General features: G+C 46.1%; 1 protein-coding gene across 7 annotated transcripts in view; it reads left to right on the top strand.

The window, feature by feature from the left end:
* The window catches only part of LOC119372247 (zinc finger protein 37), a 69,006-nt gene extending 52,707 nt beyond the window's left edge, over positions 1–16,299 (top strand). For 2 of the 7 annotated variants that reach the window (XM_049419743.1, XM_049419741.1), the window contains exons 3-4: positions 1,439–1,566; positions 12,687–16,299. In XM_049419743.1, the coding sequence (XP_049275700.1) occupies positions 1,439–1,566; positions 12,687–13,222 (664 nt within the window). In that variant the 3' untranslated portion in view covers positions 13,223–16,299. Of the gene's footprint in view, positions 1–1,410; positions 1,567–12,686 lie in introns of all 7 variants that reach the window. The other 5 variants (XM_049419744.1, XM_049419742.1, XM_037642720.2 and 2 more) reach the window with 4 other exon arrangements.
* Positions 16,300–18,983: the final 2,684 nt, after the last annotated feature.

Here is an 18,983-nt window from a genome sequence, read left to right as displayed (position 1 = left end):
TTGAGCTGCTTCAAACGCTTGCAGGAATTTCCGCTTTCGCCAATGTACACCGATTCGCAGTCGGCGCATGGGATCTTGTAGACGACACCAGGAAAACGTTGCCGAGGGAGAGGATCCTTCACATTTAGCAAGTGACCCTTAAGCTTGCTTGCTGGCACATGCGTGATCCGGACACCACGTTTTATAAACACGCGAGCTAGGGCTTCGCTTACACCTTGAATGTACGGAATCGCTGCGCGCTGGCTTGTTGACACTGTATTATCAATGGCTTGACTGTTTTGCTGCTGGTTATGCATGATGAAATTAGTTGCCTTCTTAATAAAATGTTTAGGACATTTTACAATGCCTTTACCTGACCAGACGATATTTCGTCGAACTCTTGACTACATTCGTCCCTCTGTAGCATACTGAGTTGTGAATCGCTACCAGGGGGTCGACAACTACTCGAGGACTAAATAATATTGGCATGCGTAAATCTGATGTCAGTGCTCCTTTAAGTCAACAGGGATTGTTCATACAGCGTTCCAGAAACCTCGTAGTACTTTTTTTCATGCCACAGAAATGTTTAGTTTCAAAGAAAGTCACGTATGAGTGGTCCGCATACCACTCGCGCCATTCAAACCGCCTGCCTCCGACAAGGGGGCTTGTGACGTAGCATTTGCCATGCCCGCTCTTTACGGTGACACCCAGCGCAGTGGAGCAAAACCCGGCAAAAACGGAACTTTTGGACCAGCCACGTCATTCCCAAGGTTAACGTCGAAAAGGTCATTTTTCCATGAATAAAAAAAAATCCACAAGTTACATTTTATTCTGTCTTTTAATGCAATGAAATGTTTTTTTTACCATATCGTACCGGTATAGCGCAGCTCAGTTTGAGCGTGAAGGAAAGAGGCAACAGCGGAGAAGGAAACACAGGCAACAGGATGAGCGCTAAACAGTACTTGTTTTTTTTTACCGTGGGTAGCTTGAGTACTTGTGATTAATTGCACTGAGGCCTCTCTATTGCATTGGGCTTATTACAGATTACATCGGTCTTATTACCAGTGGTGCAAATCATGACCTTATATTCTCGATAATTAAAGCCCTGCTGTTTGCACGACATCCTCAAGCACTGACCTTTCATTCTGAAATGGTTGTTTGCCTATAGTGTCCCTTTAAAACTGGCACTGTTAGGACTCTAACTGTAGTGAGAATTTTAGTTCGTTAGATTATGGCTTAATGTAAGGACTGACAATATTATAATTTAAAACTTTGTGGTACAGGTTTATGGCACTCATGCTATATTGACTGCCGAACTACTATCCACACCTATACTTGGTTTTACCATAATAGTCGTGCCATGCAGCAGTCATACCTTGCCATAGGTGGATAAATAAATTTATTTTTTATGCTTGTAAAAATTGTCTGCAGTAGCTGGTCCAGGCGTGCTCCTGAGGAGGTGTCCCTGCGGTCAAGTGCTCAACACGAATGACACAAGCCAGTTGCCAGCATGGGAAGTGCGGAGAGACGTGTCCATCCAGTGTGGCTTACAACAGATGCCCCCTTTGCCTCTCCCAATGGAAATAAGTAAGTACCGTGTAGTGCGGGTTTTGCAAGCTTGCGAACATGGCTGATGCAATGTAGGTGAGCACAAGAGAATGGAGGAAGTAATGCAAAGACGTTCAAGTTGCTTGAAGAGTGCCTTTCTAGGTAGTATTGGTCCAGTGGAGTGCACTTATTCTGTAAAGCATGTATTGGTTGACGTACCAAAACATTAACTCCATGTGTCAAAGCCCATCAACGTGTCCATGCACAACTTACGTTCTTGTCGGTCTCACCACAAACAGTAGCAGACACATAGCAAGGCAGTGTCGTGTGCGGAACACCCAAGCTTGCATGCCGCACCAGTGACTTGTGCAGAAAATTTGTTGGCACCACCGAAGGCATGGCAACGCAGCCCGCAAATGCCCTTCACCCTGTGATTACATAGGGAAAGCGATAAGGGCTGGCACCGCAGGTGAGCAGCGTGGTGGGTTTGTCACAGGATGCTGGTCACCTTCTTCTTCATTGTTCTTTCTAACCAACCAAAATATTGGCTCATAATTCTTTGTGAAGACTGCTGCTGAGGTGATTGTTCTGTGGGTATCATCAACAGAATATCATTCGTCCAGTGTATCTTGCCTTCAAGTGGTTGACAATAACACCATTGCAGCCTATGGATATCGCCAATTGCCGCTAAGCTTTAGGCATCGACAAGGGATTCTGCTGGATTTTGGATGGTGGCTGGTGTAAAATTCACTGTCTTGGATGCAGACTTCCTTCGAGGCTTCGGTCACCTCACATTGATGCATGCTACAACATCCTCCAAGACTGCATGGCAAGTGGGTGCACAAACCTTCTTGACACCACTCATTGAGCTCAATATTAGTACAACTGTCTGGGAATCAGTGCTTTGCTCATGTCCTGCACGAGTTTCCAGACTTAACAAAGCAGCTGCAGGCAGACATTGTGGCGAAGCACACTGTATAGCATGACAGGGCCACCCCCTGCCCACGCGTGCATGGTCTTCCTGGTCTTCCCTGGAAAAGCTGAAAGTTGCCTGGCAAAAACTCTCTCATATGTGGGAACAAGATATCACGAGGCACTCGTGAAGTCTTTGCGCATCTCCAGTCCATGTGGTCCGAAAGTCGACATCAGCAGACTGGAGCCCATAAAGGTACTATCGCAAGCATTAAGCTGGGTGACAACACAAGGCATCTGGTACTGCAAATTCATAACATAACTATGAGCCTGGACAATGCCATCATTTTTTGTAAGGGAGACATAGTGTTAGCATGTCAAGTATTGCACCATGTCTGCAGTTGTTCAAGTTCCTTCAGGCGCCGTTGTGCCTCCGGAACACGCATTTCCCAGGGATTCATGGATACCATCTTACACAGCTACAACTTCCCCTATCTTTACCTTAACAACGTGTTAATCGCATGTATCATGCCAGAGAAACATGGAAAGCACCTGCACATTAATTTTTAGCATTTTGCTGATCATTGACGTGGTTGTTCACATGACCAAATTCGAACTTGGATTGCTGGACTTGCTTTTTGGGGACATGATTTCTAGTTATGGAGTTTGCCTTCACTCTAACAAGGTGTAAGCAGTGCAGAGACTTCTGTAACCAAAGTGCTAAGCGCGAGCTTCAGGAATTCTTCAGCTCAGTGAATTCCTACCGCCAGTTTGTTCCTCGCTGAGTTCAAATCTTGCAATTTGTCCACAACGTGCTGGCTGCCTCATAAAACTGCCTGGATGATCTTGCGAAACTTCTGCTTGCCTGCAGACAAGCAGAATTTTTCGTAAGATCAAGAACGCCATGGCAAAGTCGCCACTTCTTGCAGCACTCGTAGGCCCGGTACCCCATGGTGTGCGATGGTCGGCGCTTCTTGTACGGCTGTTGGGGCTCTTGCAGGAACTTCTATGTGGAATCTGTCACACAACGTCATTCTTGCCTTGCAAGCTAACTTATCACGAGCACTGCTACAGCAGCTTTGGGGGAGAATAACCACCCATTCGATATTCTCCTTTCCCTCATTGATAATTTCTCCAAGCAGTCAGTGCCTCTCATGCCCATTCAAGGAACCTCCTCGCTCCATTCGGAAAACCTGTCGATGTGTTCCTGTGCTGCCTTTGTTGAAGCAGTATTGAGCTGGCTGCTGCCCTCTCTCTTCATGTGCACCTCTCGATGTCATCACATGGCATTGTGGAGGAGGAAGTGACTAGGACTGCCAGTCCTGCCTGGATGTTTGTTATTGCTTGGGTAACACACATTAGGGTGAAATTCGTGAAGGGCCACTCCTGAACGTGTGAACTGGTGTTGCAGGTGATCTGCCCCACCACAGTGGCAACAAAGTGGCCTGTTAATATCTGAGGTGCTCAGGTGTGCCGTACATTCGATTTCCTGGTGACTTGTCATGGACCCTCATACTTGTATGTTGTTACATTTGTTGCTTGGTTTTCAGATTGGTGTGGCAGTGCATAAAGAGTAGAGGTAAATAACACCTTCGAAATGATTCAGAGCTTGTTAATATGTGGCATACTGGTGCTTCAGCTCTTGTCGGTACTACTAGTTGTACAGTACGGTCCACTGTTAAAGGAGCACTGACGTCAAATTTACGCATGTCAAGATTTTTGAATCCACTGAGTAGTTATCTACCCCCTAGTAGCTATTCACGACCGAAAATGCAACTGAGGGACGAATAACTATCTGTTTTATTGATTTACATCACCGGTATCTAGCACGATTCAAAACGGCCGGCAAGCCCGCCATTTCTTAGCGCTGGCAGCGCTCCCTCGCAGTCAATTCCAGACCACGCCCAGTTTACGACTTGTCCACAGAAAGGAGTGACGTGAGGATCAGCTGCTCAGCTAACATTTCGTCTGCTAGGCGCGCACGTTCAGTCATGCCTTGTCACCAGCATCGCCGTCGTCGCCGTCAAAAGTGTCGACTAGTGTTGAAGACTGCATTCTGACAGCGATTCAAAAATGGACGCTGTTCCAAGCAGCAACGAGGAGGTGCCCGGGGACGCACACTTGGGCCATACTCGCTGGTGTGTCTCAATTAGATATATCAGAGAATTTTAGCGTGCACAACATTACCGGTATACGCAAAGGGGTCTATGGAATATCGGCATAGCGAATGCACACCAGCGGACAAATAGAATACGATAGGTTTCTACAATAACAATTCTGCGCCACCAGATGGCCCCACCTATCCGGCCTCTCACGGTTACGGCTGACAGTAACCCGGTATTACGCTAGCGCAAGGAAGTCCATGGATGAACTAACATTCACTAATAACGCTACATACGTGTTACTTGTTAGTGATGATATTTATCTATAGGCTGCTCCACTTCGATAACTTGTGGTCGTGTTGGTGTGTACCGTACGTGTAATGAAACGCCACGCACTTTCCGCTTTTTCCACGCCTCGACGAGCAGGTCCGTACTACGCAGCGGTTCCCCAACATGCTGGCACGTAGTCGCTCCGATTGATCGCACTCGCGCTGAGGATCACACAACAAATCAGTCGATACGACACGATGAATCGCAGGCACGAATCAGAACAGCGAGGAGAGCCACTGGCTGGGAGTGAGAGCTGGTGAGAGCGTCGCCTGGCGTCAGCGGCACAATAAATACACTCAGATCGTCGACGTCATTGTTACTAGCGTATCGTCACTCAGGATGGTATGGTCGGAATGTATCACCCTTGTTATGTAGCACTAGTGTCGATGTCGCAGCGTGATCAATCTTCCGTTGAGCTTTCGTACGCTGTTTGCCCTCGAAATAAAATTACTTCCACGCGACGGACACTACCCTGTGGTACTCCCAAGGTAACAGGTAGCACAGGAGATGAGCAATTTCTGATTTCTACAAATTGGATTTTGTTGGAAATATTCATTTAACACTGAAAGATGACAGGCCGAGGCATTCTAACTTATACAGTAGCTTAAAGGGCCCCTCACCAGGTTTGACAATTTTGAGCCGACGAGCGCAATGCATGGACTAGGCGTTCACGATTACGTCTGCCAAAATTTGCAACGCTACGCGCCGCGTAAATGGGTCAAATTTCAAGCTGAACGCTGCTTGCCCTTCTTCTCGCGTCCACGCGCCCAGAGAATGAGGGGATGACGTACATGAGAGAATGACCCTGCGTAGATAGTAGTGCTGTGACGTCGCTCCTCTACGTAGACGACTGTGCTCTGACGTCGCCAACAGTAGCACGTGACACTGCGATAATTATTTGACACAACGCGTAGTTTTTGTAATTTGTTGCTTGAATGGATGAATAAAACTTGAGAGCAATAATAAAACACACAAACGGAATGTGTGCATTTTCTCTTTACATTTTTACTGCGAATCGCAGCGAGATTCGAAACTAATCTACCTCCGTTTCGCACGCGTTCGTGTTCTCGCGCTTTGAGCATCGTGCAGATGCCACCATTTACAACGAAACTAATTTTCTACCGCGTTCCAGCGCTCATTAGGCTCATTTATCCTCCCGCGTCTAACTAGATGTTCATGCGGCACACCGCTAGTCTCGCGTCCGTACAAATGTTGCAGCTTTCGCGCTCAGTAATAGGTTGAAAGCCAAGTGATCGGCGAGGGCGCATTCGGCATAACTTGCAGAGATGAAGCGCAAAGAACGCCGCCACAACACCGCTCGCGTCTCGGGGGCTCGGGCTGGTTCAGGCGCGTCATGCGCTCGTGACATTTTGTGCGCATGACGTGATCATGCGTATGCGTTATGTGATCCTTCCGCTCGCGTGGCGAAGAGGGCAGGGAAGGGATTTGGCTTGCGAAGGCTACGCGGGGCGAGCGGCAAGGGTTTGCAGCTCGCCTCCTCGCATCATGGTTTCGCGCCGCTACAAATTATTGTTTTTCTCAGCTTCTAACCGACAGATTAGAAAAATTCTTGTGGCATAATGCTCTTTATTGGGCTCGCAACAACTTGCAATGTCTAACTAAAATTCGCTAGGTCACCCGGTGAGGGGCCCTTTAAGGCCTAGGTATTGTCCGGCGTATTCGGCGCATCAGGTTGCGTGCGCCAAGGTCGGATACGCTTGGTACGTGCAGCCAACGAGGGTGGCCAATTTCTCACTCTAGAGTCCCGCGCGCACCATGCCGCGGCGATCAGCTTCGGAGTGGCGCATGTGCACTCTTCGTCAAACGTGTCCGCGGCTCCACGTTCTTCGATTGACTCGCACACACTTTTCTCGCTCTCTGCTTCTCTACCCACGCTTTTTGTTTGACAAGCGTGTTTTTTTTTCTCTATGGACACTGTTTGTCTTGGCATCGGAAACGACTTTCCTCACAGGCATTGCATTCAATGCTCTAGGGGCCAGAAAATAGCTACATTGGTTGCATCAGAAATGAAAGCTACAGTACGCCTTGGCGTTGCTCCCTCGAGGGTCGATCCTTCGGCCGCGGTGTACAGAGTGCCGTGTTCAGAATGCCCAGCCAGCTACATAGGCGAGCGCAAGTGCTTCCCAGAAAGAATGCACCATCATAAGAACGACGTCAGGAAGATGGAAATGAAACCAGCGCTCTTGCAGAGCCTGTGAGAAGCATGACCATAAGATCGACTTCAACGGCGCTTCTCTTCTGGAAACAGAAAGGAATCTGGGAAGGAGGCTCTTGCTCAAGTCGTGGCACATTCAAAACACACCAGCAAATGTGAACCGGTCCCTAGGAACAGTAGGCCTCAGTATACGTTCATGGCCTCCGAAACGTGAGGGAAAGGGCAATCCGGAGCCGTGGTGAAGTAAGTCAGGGAAATGCTTCCATGACCAACCTAGTCACCCCCTGAGGAAGGGACCGAATCGGTCCCGAAACGTCGGGCTCTCTATAAACTTGGCTGGAGCCATTTTCTGTTGCTTCAAGGCATGATTTTAGTTCTGTGATTTCGGATACAATAGCTTGTTGAACATCCATAATGGTTTTAACGTGGATTTCATAATATTTTGAACAGGGATTTTACACGTATTACTTTTGTGAGACTCAGCTGCATTCAAGTACTCACAGCTCACACATTTACCTTGATTCTGGTTTTCCCACTGACTGCGTGTTGACACCTCTAAAGCCTTTGACAAAGTTGACCATCTCTTGCAAAAACTAGGCTTGCAATGACTGGTGCAGCATATGTGGCTCATCAAACTCAATGCGAACAAATGAAAATACATGCAAGTACAGAGTTCTAGTGCAGCATACCCTGTCATTTTAATAAAGAATTATACTTTCCAGTTTGTCACATAATATCATTACAATAGCATTCATATGACTAACAACCTGTCATGAAAATATCACGTTAAACTAATAGTATACAAAGATAACCATATTCTAGGATACTTAAAGGACACTAAAGGCAAAGAACAATTTACATCAGAGTGAAAGCTCAATGTATGACAATGTATAAAACGGCAATATTATCAACAGCAGTGCCCTACTTACCGAGAAATTAAGCTAAATGTATCATTGATGAGTGCCACGAGCGGCACATTTTGGAAATGATCCCCATGACATGAGAGAGTTCGACTACAATTAATCACTCGTAATCAAACTAGCTGCAATAAAAAAAGAATCTTCCGTGCATCAAGAGACGTAATAAAATGCTGCCTCTTCGTTTCTGTTTGATTCATGGAAAAAAGAACCTGTTTGGCATTTCCAAGGGGTATGGCGTGCATGGTTCAAAGGTTCCGTTTTCACCGAACTGCGCTTCGCCCGGCACCCTGCTTCGCTCACGCGGACGCGTCTCAGTGGTAGTTTCGGTATCGCGTACTGGCACGTGTGTTTTGCGCGCTCGTGAAAGTCGCTTTGACAGAAAGTTAGACAAATTGCCACATGCATGCGATGGTGCCAGATGGCGTGCGCCGCCAGTGCATGCCGCCGCGCAGTAAAGGCGGGTAACGTTGGGCACTGCAGTAGTGACGTGAGAAACACCGCTTTCAGGCGGGTGATTTGAAGTGCGCTAACGCGGTGCGGACCACTAAAACGTGATTTTATTTCAAAGTAAGCACTTCCTTGGCACAAAAGTAGCACTACGAGGCTTCTGGACCGTTATTTGAACAATCAATGTCGACTTAATATTTGCCTTTAGTGTGCCTTTAAAAGAAATGATTTTCTTGCACTGTCATTACTGAAGTACATCTGTACACCACATACATTAATCTTCAGCTACAGTATGCATTGTAAGTTTGTGACCCCCATCAATCAGTGTTAGCTGACACAATTAAAGCAGTACAAAATTGCTTTATTTTATGCTAGCAAGCTGTCATCGTACAGCATGTGTAACAGAAATAAATGAAGGCAACTCTTAACCTTCCATTACTAGCTGTTTGCCAGAAGTAAACTTGAATTTAAATTTTTTTATGAATTATGCTATCATAATAGTACCACTCTATGCCTCTTGAATAACGATCCACCATTGACATCTGCTAGCAGAGATCATTGTCATCAAGACAATGTATCCTCCCATTACATTGTGACGTGCTCACAGTCATTTATTCCTAAAACCTCTCTTTAATGGAGTAACCTGCCTTCATCAATAGTGAGCATACACGATCCAATGCATTTCAAAAGTGCCTTAGCTGACATGATCAAGTGCCGTAAAACTCTTATAATCATGACGGCCAGTGCAAACAAGACACGAAACACAAGAAAGTACACGACATAAGCGCTGTACATCTAAGCAAATGTGACATGTGCTTGACAAGCATGGCTACGCTTTCATTTTGCTTCTGTACCGACCACTGCAGAGCTTGCTCAGCATCTGCTTCCCTTTCGGACCTGCTGTGTCCATAGGTCGGCAAACTCACTGACGAGTCGACTCACTCAGACTCAGATCGGGCCGTGAGTCTGAGTCCGAGTGAGTCTGGGTGAATAGTATTTTGGCGAGTTTCAATCCGAGTGAGTCCGGTTGAGGAAAATTTCGATGAGTCTGAGTCCGAGTGAGCACTAAGCGCAAAATATATTTCTTGAGTGAGCCTGAGTGAGCTCCGCATTTTTTTGCCGACCTATGGCTCTATCTAAACAACTTCAGCATTAATATCAGCCTTATGTCGGCTCAAGCCTATACTTCCATTGACTCACACATACTTCAAAGCACTAGTGTTCATACGCCAGCTCAATATTTATTGATAAGAGGCGTGAAATATGGAGGGGGGGACGGGGACAGGTGACACCACCCCCCCCCCTCCCGCGAACTCTTTCACAGGTAGTTCTTGTTAAAATATCTCGTGTGAGTCATCTCTTTCAACAAAAACGTCTTTGCTGGATCGCACCCACTGATAAATCATATTTGAAGGTACAATATCAAAAGGCTCCAAGTATAGCACCATTTATGCGAGATATTAGCGTTGACAACATGGTTGGAAAAAGCTCGTGAGTCGACTCACTCAGACTCAGATAGAGCTGTGAGTCCGAGTTTGAGTAAGTCCGAGTGAGTCCAGCTGAGAAAAATTTTAGTGAGTCTGAGTCCAGTAGAGGAAAATATTCATGAGTCTGAGTCCAAGTGAGCCCAAAGCACAAAATATATTTCTTAACCTTCTATTGCCGACCTTGTGTCCTATCTACTCATCTTCAGCATTACCATCAGTCTTATATTGGCTTATGTTCATGCTGAAGCCTATCACACACATGTCAACGCATGAGCGTTCATGTGCCACCTCAATAATTATTGATCAGAGGCATGAGTTTGGGGGGGGGGGTGCCACGACCGCATCCTGCAAACTCTTTCACGGGAAGTTCTTGATAATATATCTCGTGAGAGTCGCGTATTTCATAAAATTGTCCTTACTGGATTGAAACAACTGAAAACACATATTTCAATGTATACAACCAAAAGGCGTATCGTAGAGCACCGACTATGTGAGTTAATGGCGTTAAAGAGCTTTGGCACCATGATCAAAAAAGCTAATTTTATGCTAATGGACTCATGAGTTGACTCACCCAGACTCACTCAGGCTTGGGTCAAGCCATGAGTCTGAATGAGTCCGGCTGAGTAATATATTGGTGTGTGAATCCGAGTGAGTCCGGTTGAGAAAAGTTTAGTGAGCCTCAGTTCGAGTGAGTCCGTTTGAGGAAAGTTTTGGTGAGTCTGAGTCCGTCTGACCCCTCAGAGCAAAATATATTTCTTGAGTGAGTCTGAATGAGCTCCAATTTTTCTGCCAACCTATGGCTGTGTCTCACGAAGCTGTTATCACAATTCCTCCCAGCTAGTAACAGACGCCCTGTAATTTCTTATTTTTACAGTAGAGATGTTATGGTCAAGTTTTGTCAAGCTGCTATGGTCAAGCTGTTATGGTCAAGCTGTTATGGTCAAGCTCACCTCAGCTAGTGGGTGCCGCCGTCACAAAACTTAGTCTCCCAATGGGCCGAGATGATGGAGGTTGGAGCGGAGGGGAGAGGAGGGGAGATGAAGTTTCAGCTACCATTACCATTTGAAAGAAGGCCTTTTCCATATCTGCTTTGTGGTCAGTTTTGACGGAGATTCAGCGTCAGGATTCGAGAAACATATTGATCTCTAGAATGACTGAAATCTGGATGCCAGTTCTGAAATATAGAGTTTTTGTTCGACGGTTATGTTTCATGACTTGGTGACTGGATGGGATGCCTCACGAATAGGATGCTTGAGGCCAGTGATGTCTCTGTAGTTCATGAACATGCTTATTAAGAAAATGAAAAAATAAAATAAAAATGGGACGATGACAGTCGTGCGGGCCTGGCCACTAGCGAAAGGTGTGCGGGCCACGCGTTTGAGACCCCTGCATGCATAAAGTGTTGGCAACTCTTGGGTCGCTACACATTAGACCATGTCACTTAACTCTGTTGCATAATTGTGGTCAACATTCACACTGCTCAGCGGACCCAATTCAAGAGGTAGTGCTTGGAAGCAGCTGCTACAGTGGTGTGCCTGGTTTCCATCTATTTTACTCCCTCTGAAGCCTCCACAGTGTACAACCAAAGCTGAAGCACACTGTTGCTGCACAACACAGAAATTCTCTGAATGTGCGTGTAAATATAGTTTTCATGTTGTACTTTATTTCACCACTAGTGGCTTTTCCTACAATTCTAGGCCTAAAAGTCACGGTTTTTTAGGGGATCCATGTCAACTTTTAGCGTAGAGTGATGAGCAAATTCTCATAGAGGACACATTTCGTAGTGAGACCTAGGAAGTGTAGGACTATTGTAAGAATACCATATTTTCTAGTATGTAAGATGCACCTTGTATAAGTCGGCACCATCACTTTTAGAAGGTGTCAAATAAAAAATTGGCATATAAGTCTCACCGTTGTATAAGAAGCACTTATTTTAACTCGGTCACCATGTGACTTATCACAAAATGGTGTTCTTATCCATTTTGCAGCGGTGAATTTACGCAATATTACGTAGCAAATCCTAGCGCAAACAAATTTAGCTAACACTCCTTATAGGTGCAGGCAGGTGGCGTTAGTTACTGTTTATTTAAACTCATTGAATGCTTTGTCTTTCAATGCACAATTAAAGAGTTGAAGCGCTTCAGCCAGCAGCATCACTTTGTTACTCTCGTTGGCTTCTGAATCACTTTTTGTCTCCATTTCTGTGTCATACTCGGGTGCACACTTGATTAGGCCAGGTTTTCTGAAGCCGGCAGTTTATGAAGATGGAAACTGCAGCTATGTAGTAGCTATGCATACAAATTTGCAGGAAGTATGGAGAATTTGGGCTTGTGAGTGTAACATTACGAAACCAAACAGCGCTGGTAAATGACCAGGACACATTTTTGAAGAAAAACAGCTCACAAGACGACGTAGACAAAAAAGAGAGGGAACACACGCATTGATGCTATGCTGCATGTGTTCCCTCTCTTTTTTGTCTAGGTCTTTGTGTGAGCTGTTTTTCTTCAAAAGTGAACAAGCACCAACTAGCCCAACTTGCCATTTTGTTACAGACCAGGACACAGGTCGTGTGTTCTCCTTCTGTGTCCTGGTTGTTTAGGTGGGCTGTTTAGTTTCATTCTGCAAGAAGCCATTGTGGTGCAATGGACTATGGGCTAATTATATTCATGATGGTTAAGGTAATAATGCTGTGGAAGTACCGCTGTGTGTCACTCTGTTTTTGAAATCATTTACGATTAAAATTTTCATAAGAAGTTCAGAGCATGTTTTCTTTTACAAATTGCAGTTCTGTCAACGACAACTGGCGACAATGCTGAGGAAGGAACAAGGCTGAGCCAAGTCCTTTCTCCAGTTGAGAAAGAAGAAGACCATGGCACAGACGAGGCATTGAAATGTGAACGGCTGTTTCGGTGCCATCTCTGCAAGTACTCAACACCTAAGCTTCAGAGGCTGAGATCTCACCTAGTATCGCACAGCACAGAGAAACCTTTCAAGTGTGAGGTTTGCCCAGTGGCCTTTAAGTGCTTGGAGTCCTACAACGCCCACATGTGCAAACATACGGGAGAAAAGCTGTACCAGTGTGACCTTTGCCCGTATTCGACTGCTTACAAGAAAAGCCATTTAGAGCACAAGAGGACTCACTTAAATGACAGGCCTTTTGCCTGCACCATGTGTGAATATAGAACTCATAGCAAGTCAAACCTCCTTATGCATAAGCGTCAACACACAAACAATAAGCCTTTTAAGTGCAAAGTCTGCTCTCTTGGTTTCGGTCGAAAGCACTCCTTAAAAATCCACATGCAGCAGCATCTGGAGCTGTAGCTGCGCTGAAGATTGTGGGCGTTCCTGAAAGCCGCATCCAAGATTAAGCACCTCGAAAGATGTGTTGATGCACGAGCTGGGAGGCATGTTGAACGAAAGCAGATAGGCACTTGATGCCCATTACTGTACATCTCAATCCCAGCTCCATGAGTTGAATTATGGCTCTCGAGAGGGCTGAACTCTCCACATGAGACATTTTCTTGGCTATTCGATACTGTTGTATAACAACTGTATTGTTTCATTGAACCCATATATGTCAAACTCAAAGGAGATTGCAGAATAGTTTGATATATCAGCAATTTATTAAACCACATTATGCCATTCGCGTCAAATGTGGATGTAAAGAACCTCGACTCAATGATATCCATTAAGTTGTGAACTATTTTCATGTTGTAATTGTAGCCTCACTGAAAAACCATGTTTTCTTTTCGAAGTTGTGGTGTTTAATTATTTCAATGGCCAGCACGCACAGCTTCTGTTCTCTCTACTGTGCCTGCTGAATGCCACAAGAAGCCTGAGCACACTGAGCCCCGCATAGGGCACCATGCCCACACTTTTGTCCGCACCACACATGAGAACTTAGCTTTTCGATGTTAAGATAAGGCAAGAGTGTGCACGTATGCAACAAAGAGACTGCAGGCTCTTTTTTGCATACATGCGGAGAGTCTCTCCAATCCGCCTCTTTCATTTTTCTGTGCTGCCCTCTGCGATTTTGGTAGGGGTTTGATAGGGGCCGAGACAACCGGTAGAGCCAGAAGCAAAGCCTCCGAGATGAAGAGACGTTTTGCGACTTTTCCATTGGGGGAGAGTGCATGCGCAGGGGTGTCGTGAAAAAGGTGGATTGACCATTTGGAGAGACTCTCCAAATGGTACTTTATTAGCAAGATTTGAATGAGTACACAATTGTGAGGACAAAGTCGAATCTTAGCCTAATCAGAGTTTTAATACATGAGCTGGTGAACACGAATGGTGCACTGTGAATCATACAGGGGACCACTTCTGTAGGGACAAGATACTCTTTGGTCAGCGCTTGCACAATCACCCACTCCATGCTTCAACTATCGATGTGTGGGCGCCAAGTGTACCAACCACACACTGCACAAGGAAGCTAGGGACTGTTTATCAAATGCTTTCTCACCGCATTTGCTCCTAGGGAAAGGCTGTGGCACTGCTGTAAGTGGGTGCACGGTACATCCTCCCTTCTCCTTAGGTGACATGGTTTGCGAAGTGTGCCAGTGCCATACGTCGCTTAGTGGTTCTTCGAGAAAGTGGGTCGGCTTCTTGTGGTGTGTGATGACTGGCTGCTGTTCAGTCACCTTGCAACGGCCCTTTGGTGGTTTATGCACACCCGGTGATGCCAGTGGAGCTTCATAGTGGCTACAGTATGACAGAGACAGATGAAAGGCAAAGAAACATATGGAACACAGCGCTTCAGCTGTGCTAATGTGGCTGAATTGCCCGGTGCTGCTTCTGGTGTAGGATGTGGACTTGCAGGGACATGTTCTGCAGGGACACACTGCTTTTATTGAAATAGCAGTGTTAACGTGCACTGTGCATGATTTAACTGATGAATGGTTTGCACATATTTGTTTTTCTTTTCTAAAAGTAAGCCTTCTTTGTTATACTGCTCCAAGTTGGGGATATCGTGCTAAAAGAATTCAGGTATTTTTCTGTAGCGTGCTCCAAATTTGGATTTTTGTGCTCCAAAAGCAACATTTTGCTGCTCAAAAAGTTGCTCCATATCCCATTTCGGCTGTTGCACCCCTGTAAATGCGAGAGCGTTGAGAAAAATCAACATCGGCATCGTTGACCCTACGAATGCAAAGAATAAAGATCAGGATCCCAGCAGGAATCGAACCCAAGCGTTCTACGTGGCAGTCAGGTATCCTACCCCAGAGCCATGCCAGGTCTTGAAACTGCTTTGGAAAAAGGCCCTATGCAGGCATTATGCTAGTGCAACATCAATTGTGGTTGAAGTGCTGGCTATCTAATTTGATAACAAAGGAATAAACATTACATATGTATTCCTATGATACAGGTGTCATGTCAGGTTAATGTCAATTGTGGTTCCAGTGTTGGCTCCACTTTTATAGCAGAGTAATAAACATTACATTTGTTTTCCTATTATTCAGCAAGCTATAGTCAAGCATTGCTCGAAGCCGGAGGAATATGTTAACCTATGATACTCGCACATCACACCATAGTGTGCACTTCGTTTCGATAATACTGATGCCTGTGCTCTAACGCGGGTGCTGATATTTCATCAGATCATTAAAAAACACCATCTGTAGTCAGCATTCCTCGTAAGCCCGCGATGTGCACACAACTACTAAACTTATGAAAACACGTCGATCCACCTCGTAATGCCTGGCTCAAAGCCGAGAAATGCAGCATAAACAATTACTCACCAACTGCTTTCCATGAAACAGATTCCCACAAGGCATGGGATCTGCCAAATTTTTTTTTCTTTTCAGGGGTATCAACAAACATCTAATTGCATAGCATCAGGTGGCACTGTATTCCAAGCACTGTGATTAACTTATCACTTTTCAGTGGAACTATTCACTTGAGCAAACGTACTGAAAAGTTCAAAATAGGTTTCAAGATTACTCTTTCTTACACAGTAATGATAGCTTTTTTACTTTCTCTGCATCTGGAACAGTGACAATTTTCCACTTGTCTGCATCCACTGTTGCTCGTAATCCCATCCTCCCCTACACATTTTAGATACCAGGCATACAACAGGCAGATGACTGTTTTTTCAGCAGCAGCTTGCAACAACAACAGCAGTAAGGAAAAAGACACACACTCCCGTGTCCTGTTAGTTTTACAACTTAATGTTCCTGCTAGCATACTAAAAAACAGTGCCCACCAAGTACACAGCGCACATATCTGCCTTCTGATTTTAGCGCTGCATGCTCAGTCCATTTCTACTACTCACTGTTTGCCTTGCATGAGAGTACTTAATATATGAAATAACGATTCACTTCCAAAAGCTGGATTGTCACATGCATTGACCTGCAAGTCAAAGATGTGCTTGAGTTTTATTGTGCTTGACATCACTGGAGGTAGCAGCAGAATTGATTGATTGATTGAATAACTTTATTATAAACAGTCCTGAAGCTCGGTTTTTTAGGCCGAGGCGGGCCGCATCCACGTCGGCACCACCAGTCCGAGACGGGTGGCGGCGTCGTGGGCCTTCTGGACAGCCCTTAACTGATCGTCAAGTTCGTCGCTCTTGATAAGCCGCATCCACTTCTCCCATTCGTGGTCGGGATCGGCGAGAGAGGCGGGGCATCCCGCCATCACGTGTCTGATTTCCATGACGCCATTACATGCATCGCACACTGTCCTTAATTCCAGCTCCGGATAAATTTTATTTACGTTGTACGGTGTCGGGTAGGTACCCGTCTGCAGTAACCGCAGACTGACCGCCTGTGGTCTATTTAATTTTAGGTGTGGCAACGGAAAATGCCTACGCTCCATGTAGTAGTGCTTTGTAATTTCGTTGTACGACAGCAGTGAATCTTTTGTGTCCCCCGAATGGTCGTAGACGTCACCTCGAGTTTGATTGGCACGGCATGTCAGTCCTCGTGCCCGATCGTTGGCGACCTCGTTGAGGTTCACTCGGGTTTCGTCCACTTGTCCCATATGCGCAGGAAACCATCTGATGGCTGTTTCTGGGATTTCTCCTTCTCCTAAGATCTTTCTTACGCATTTGGCTACTAGGCCTTTCTCAAAGCTTTTCACTGCCGTTTTTGAGTCGCTGTATACTTGGGTCCATTTGTTACTCCTGACCGCCAGGGCTATCGCGGCCTGTTCTGCGACAAACGATTGCTTACTGAGTACGGTTATCGCGTCCCGCACCTCTCCTCTAATGTCTACGACTACTGCCGTGTATGCTTTTCTACCTCTGACCCATGCCGCGTCAACAATCGCCGCCTGTGTTCCCACGCTCTCAATTTCTTTAAGAAGGGCTTGCGCCCTCGCCTTTCTCCTGTTTACGTTATGTACGGGATGCATGTTCCTTGGGAGAGGGGTGGTTCTGATCGCATCTCTCTGCTCGCAATTAAGCTCCACCTCGACCTCCTCCGGCTCACGCATTCTATTCGGGTCTAGTCCTATTGCAGCGAGTATTTTCCTACCCGCGCGCGTCTTGTTTAATCTAGCGAGTTGCGTTACCTGTTGTGCCTCCGCAATCTCCTCCATGGTGTTATGGACTCCTAGATCTGCTAGTTTCTTGTTCGGCGTGCTAATGGGCAACCCGAGTGTGGACTTCGTTAGCTTTCTGAGTAAAGCGTTTAACTTATTGCGGTCCGTGACCGTCCAGTTTACTAGACCTCCCACATATCTAAAGTGGCAAAGGGCGAAGGCATGGACCAGCCGTAGCGTGCTGTCCTCTCCTATGCCTCTGTGTCTGTTGGTAATTCGCTTTAAAAGTCTCACGACCTGTGTCGTTTTCTCCGAGATTTTCTGAATGGTAGTAGAGTTACAACCCTTGTCGTCAATGTAATAGCCCAGTATTTCGAGTTCCTCGACTTGCCTTATTTCGGATCCGTCTTGGGTTCGTTATCGGGGTCGTACCCTTTGGGTCTTCTACCCCTACCTCGCTTTAAGATTAGTAACTCCGACTTCGCAGCCGAACACCTCAAGCCCATTCCGCTTAGGGTGTCCTCGACCACTCGAACGCATTCTTGCATTCTCGTCTCGGTTTCTCCCATGCTCCCTTGAGCACTCCAGATGGTTACGTCGTCCGCGTATATCGCGAAACCCACCCCCTCAATCCTTTCTAGTTCCTTAGCAACTCTGGTCATGGCCAGATTGAAAAGCACTGGAGACAGCACTGCTCCTTGCGGAGTGCCTCTGTCCCCAGTTGGTGTTCGTCTTTCGACCTCAGTTCTCCCAGCTTGAGGCTGGCTTTTCTGTCTCCCAGGAAGGATTTGACCACATTAAAGAGCCTTTCTCTGAGTCCCATATCTGACAAGGCTTCGAGTATGGCTTTGTGCGCCACCCTATCAAGGGCCTTCTCGACGTCCAGCCCCAAGATCACTCTCGTGTGCTTTGGGCTGACCTGCAGGACCTGATGCTTGATTAAAAGCATGGCATCCTGGGTTGACAACGCAGGACGGAATCCTATCATATTGTAAGGCAACTTGTCGCTTTGTTCCAAGTGCCTCGTGAGTCTGTTGAGAATCATGTGTTCCATCGTTTTGCCTAGACACGAGGTAAAGGAGATGGGACGGAGGTTGTCGAGCCCCAGCGGTTTACCCGGTTTGGGTATTAGAGCCGTGGAGGCCTTCCTCCACTCGTCCGCGTATTTCCCTTCCTTCCACAGTTCGTTGAAATGATCTGTCAGGAAATTAAGGGATTCCTCGTCCAAGTTCTTGAGAAGTTTATTTGTTATGCCGTCTGGTCCTGCTGCTGACTTACTGTAGAGGTCGTGTAAAGCCGACCTCACGTCTCCCTTCGTAAATTCTTTGTCCATTTCCTCGCACAGTTCCCCCTTGTATTCTATTTCGTCATCTCTTTCACCGTCTTGTGCCAGTGGCAAATACTTTTCTGCCAATCGTTTCATCATTTCATCCTGTGGTTTATCTTTGCTTTCTTGGTGTACCAATTTACTGATCATCGTGCGTTTGCCGGATTTCGTATCGCCATCTTTTAACAGATGCCTCAACAGATTCCAGCTACCTCCGCATTTGATCTTACCTTCTGCAATGTTACATACCTCGTCCCACTGCTGTCTTGCTAGTGCTTTAGA

The sequence above is a fragment of the Rhipicephalus sanguineus genome, chromosome 10 (genome assembly GCF_013339695.2).
Source record: "Rhipicephalus sanguineus isolate Rsan-2018 chromosome 10, BIME_Rsan_1.4, whole genome shotgun sequence".
NCBI classification, from domain to species: Eukaryota; Metazoa; Arthropoda; class Arachnida; order Ixodida; family Ixodidae; genus Rhipicephalus; species Rhipicephalus sanguineus.
This window is presented reverse-complemented; position numbering and strand designations above follow the sequence as displayed.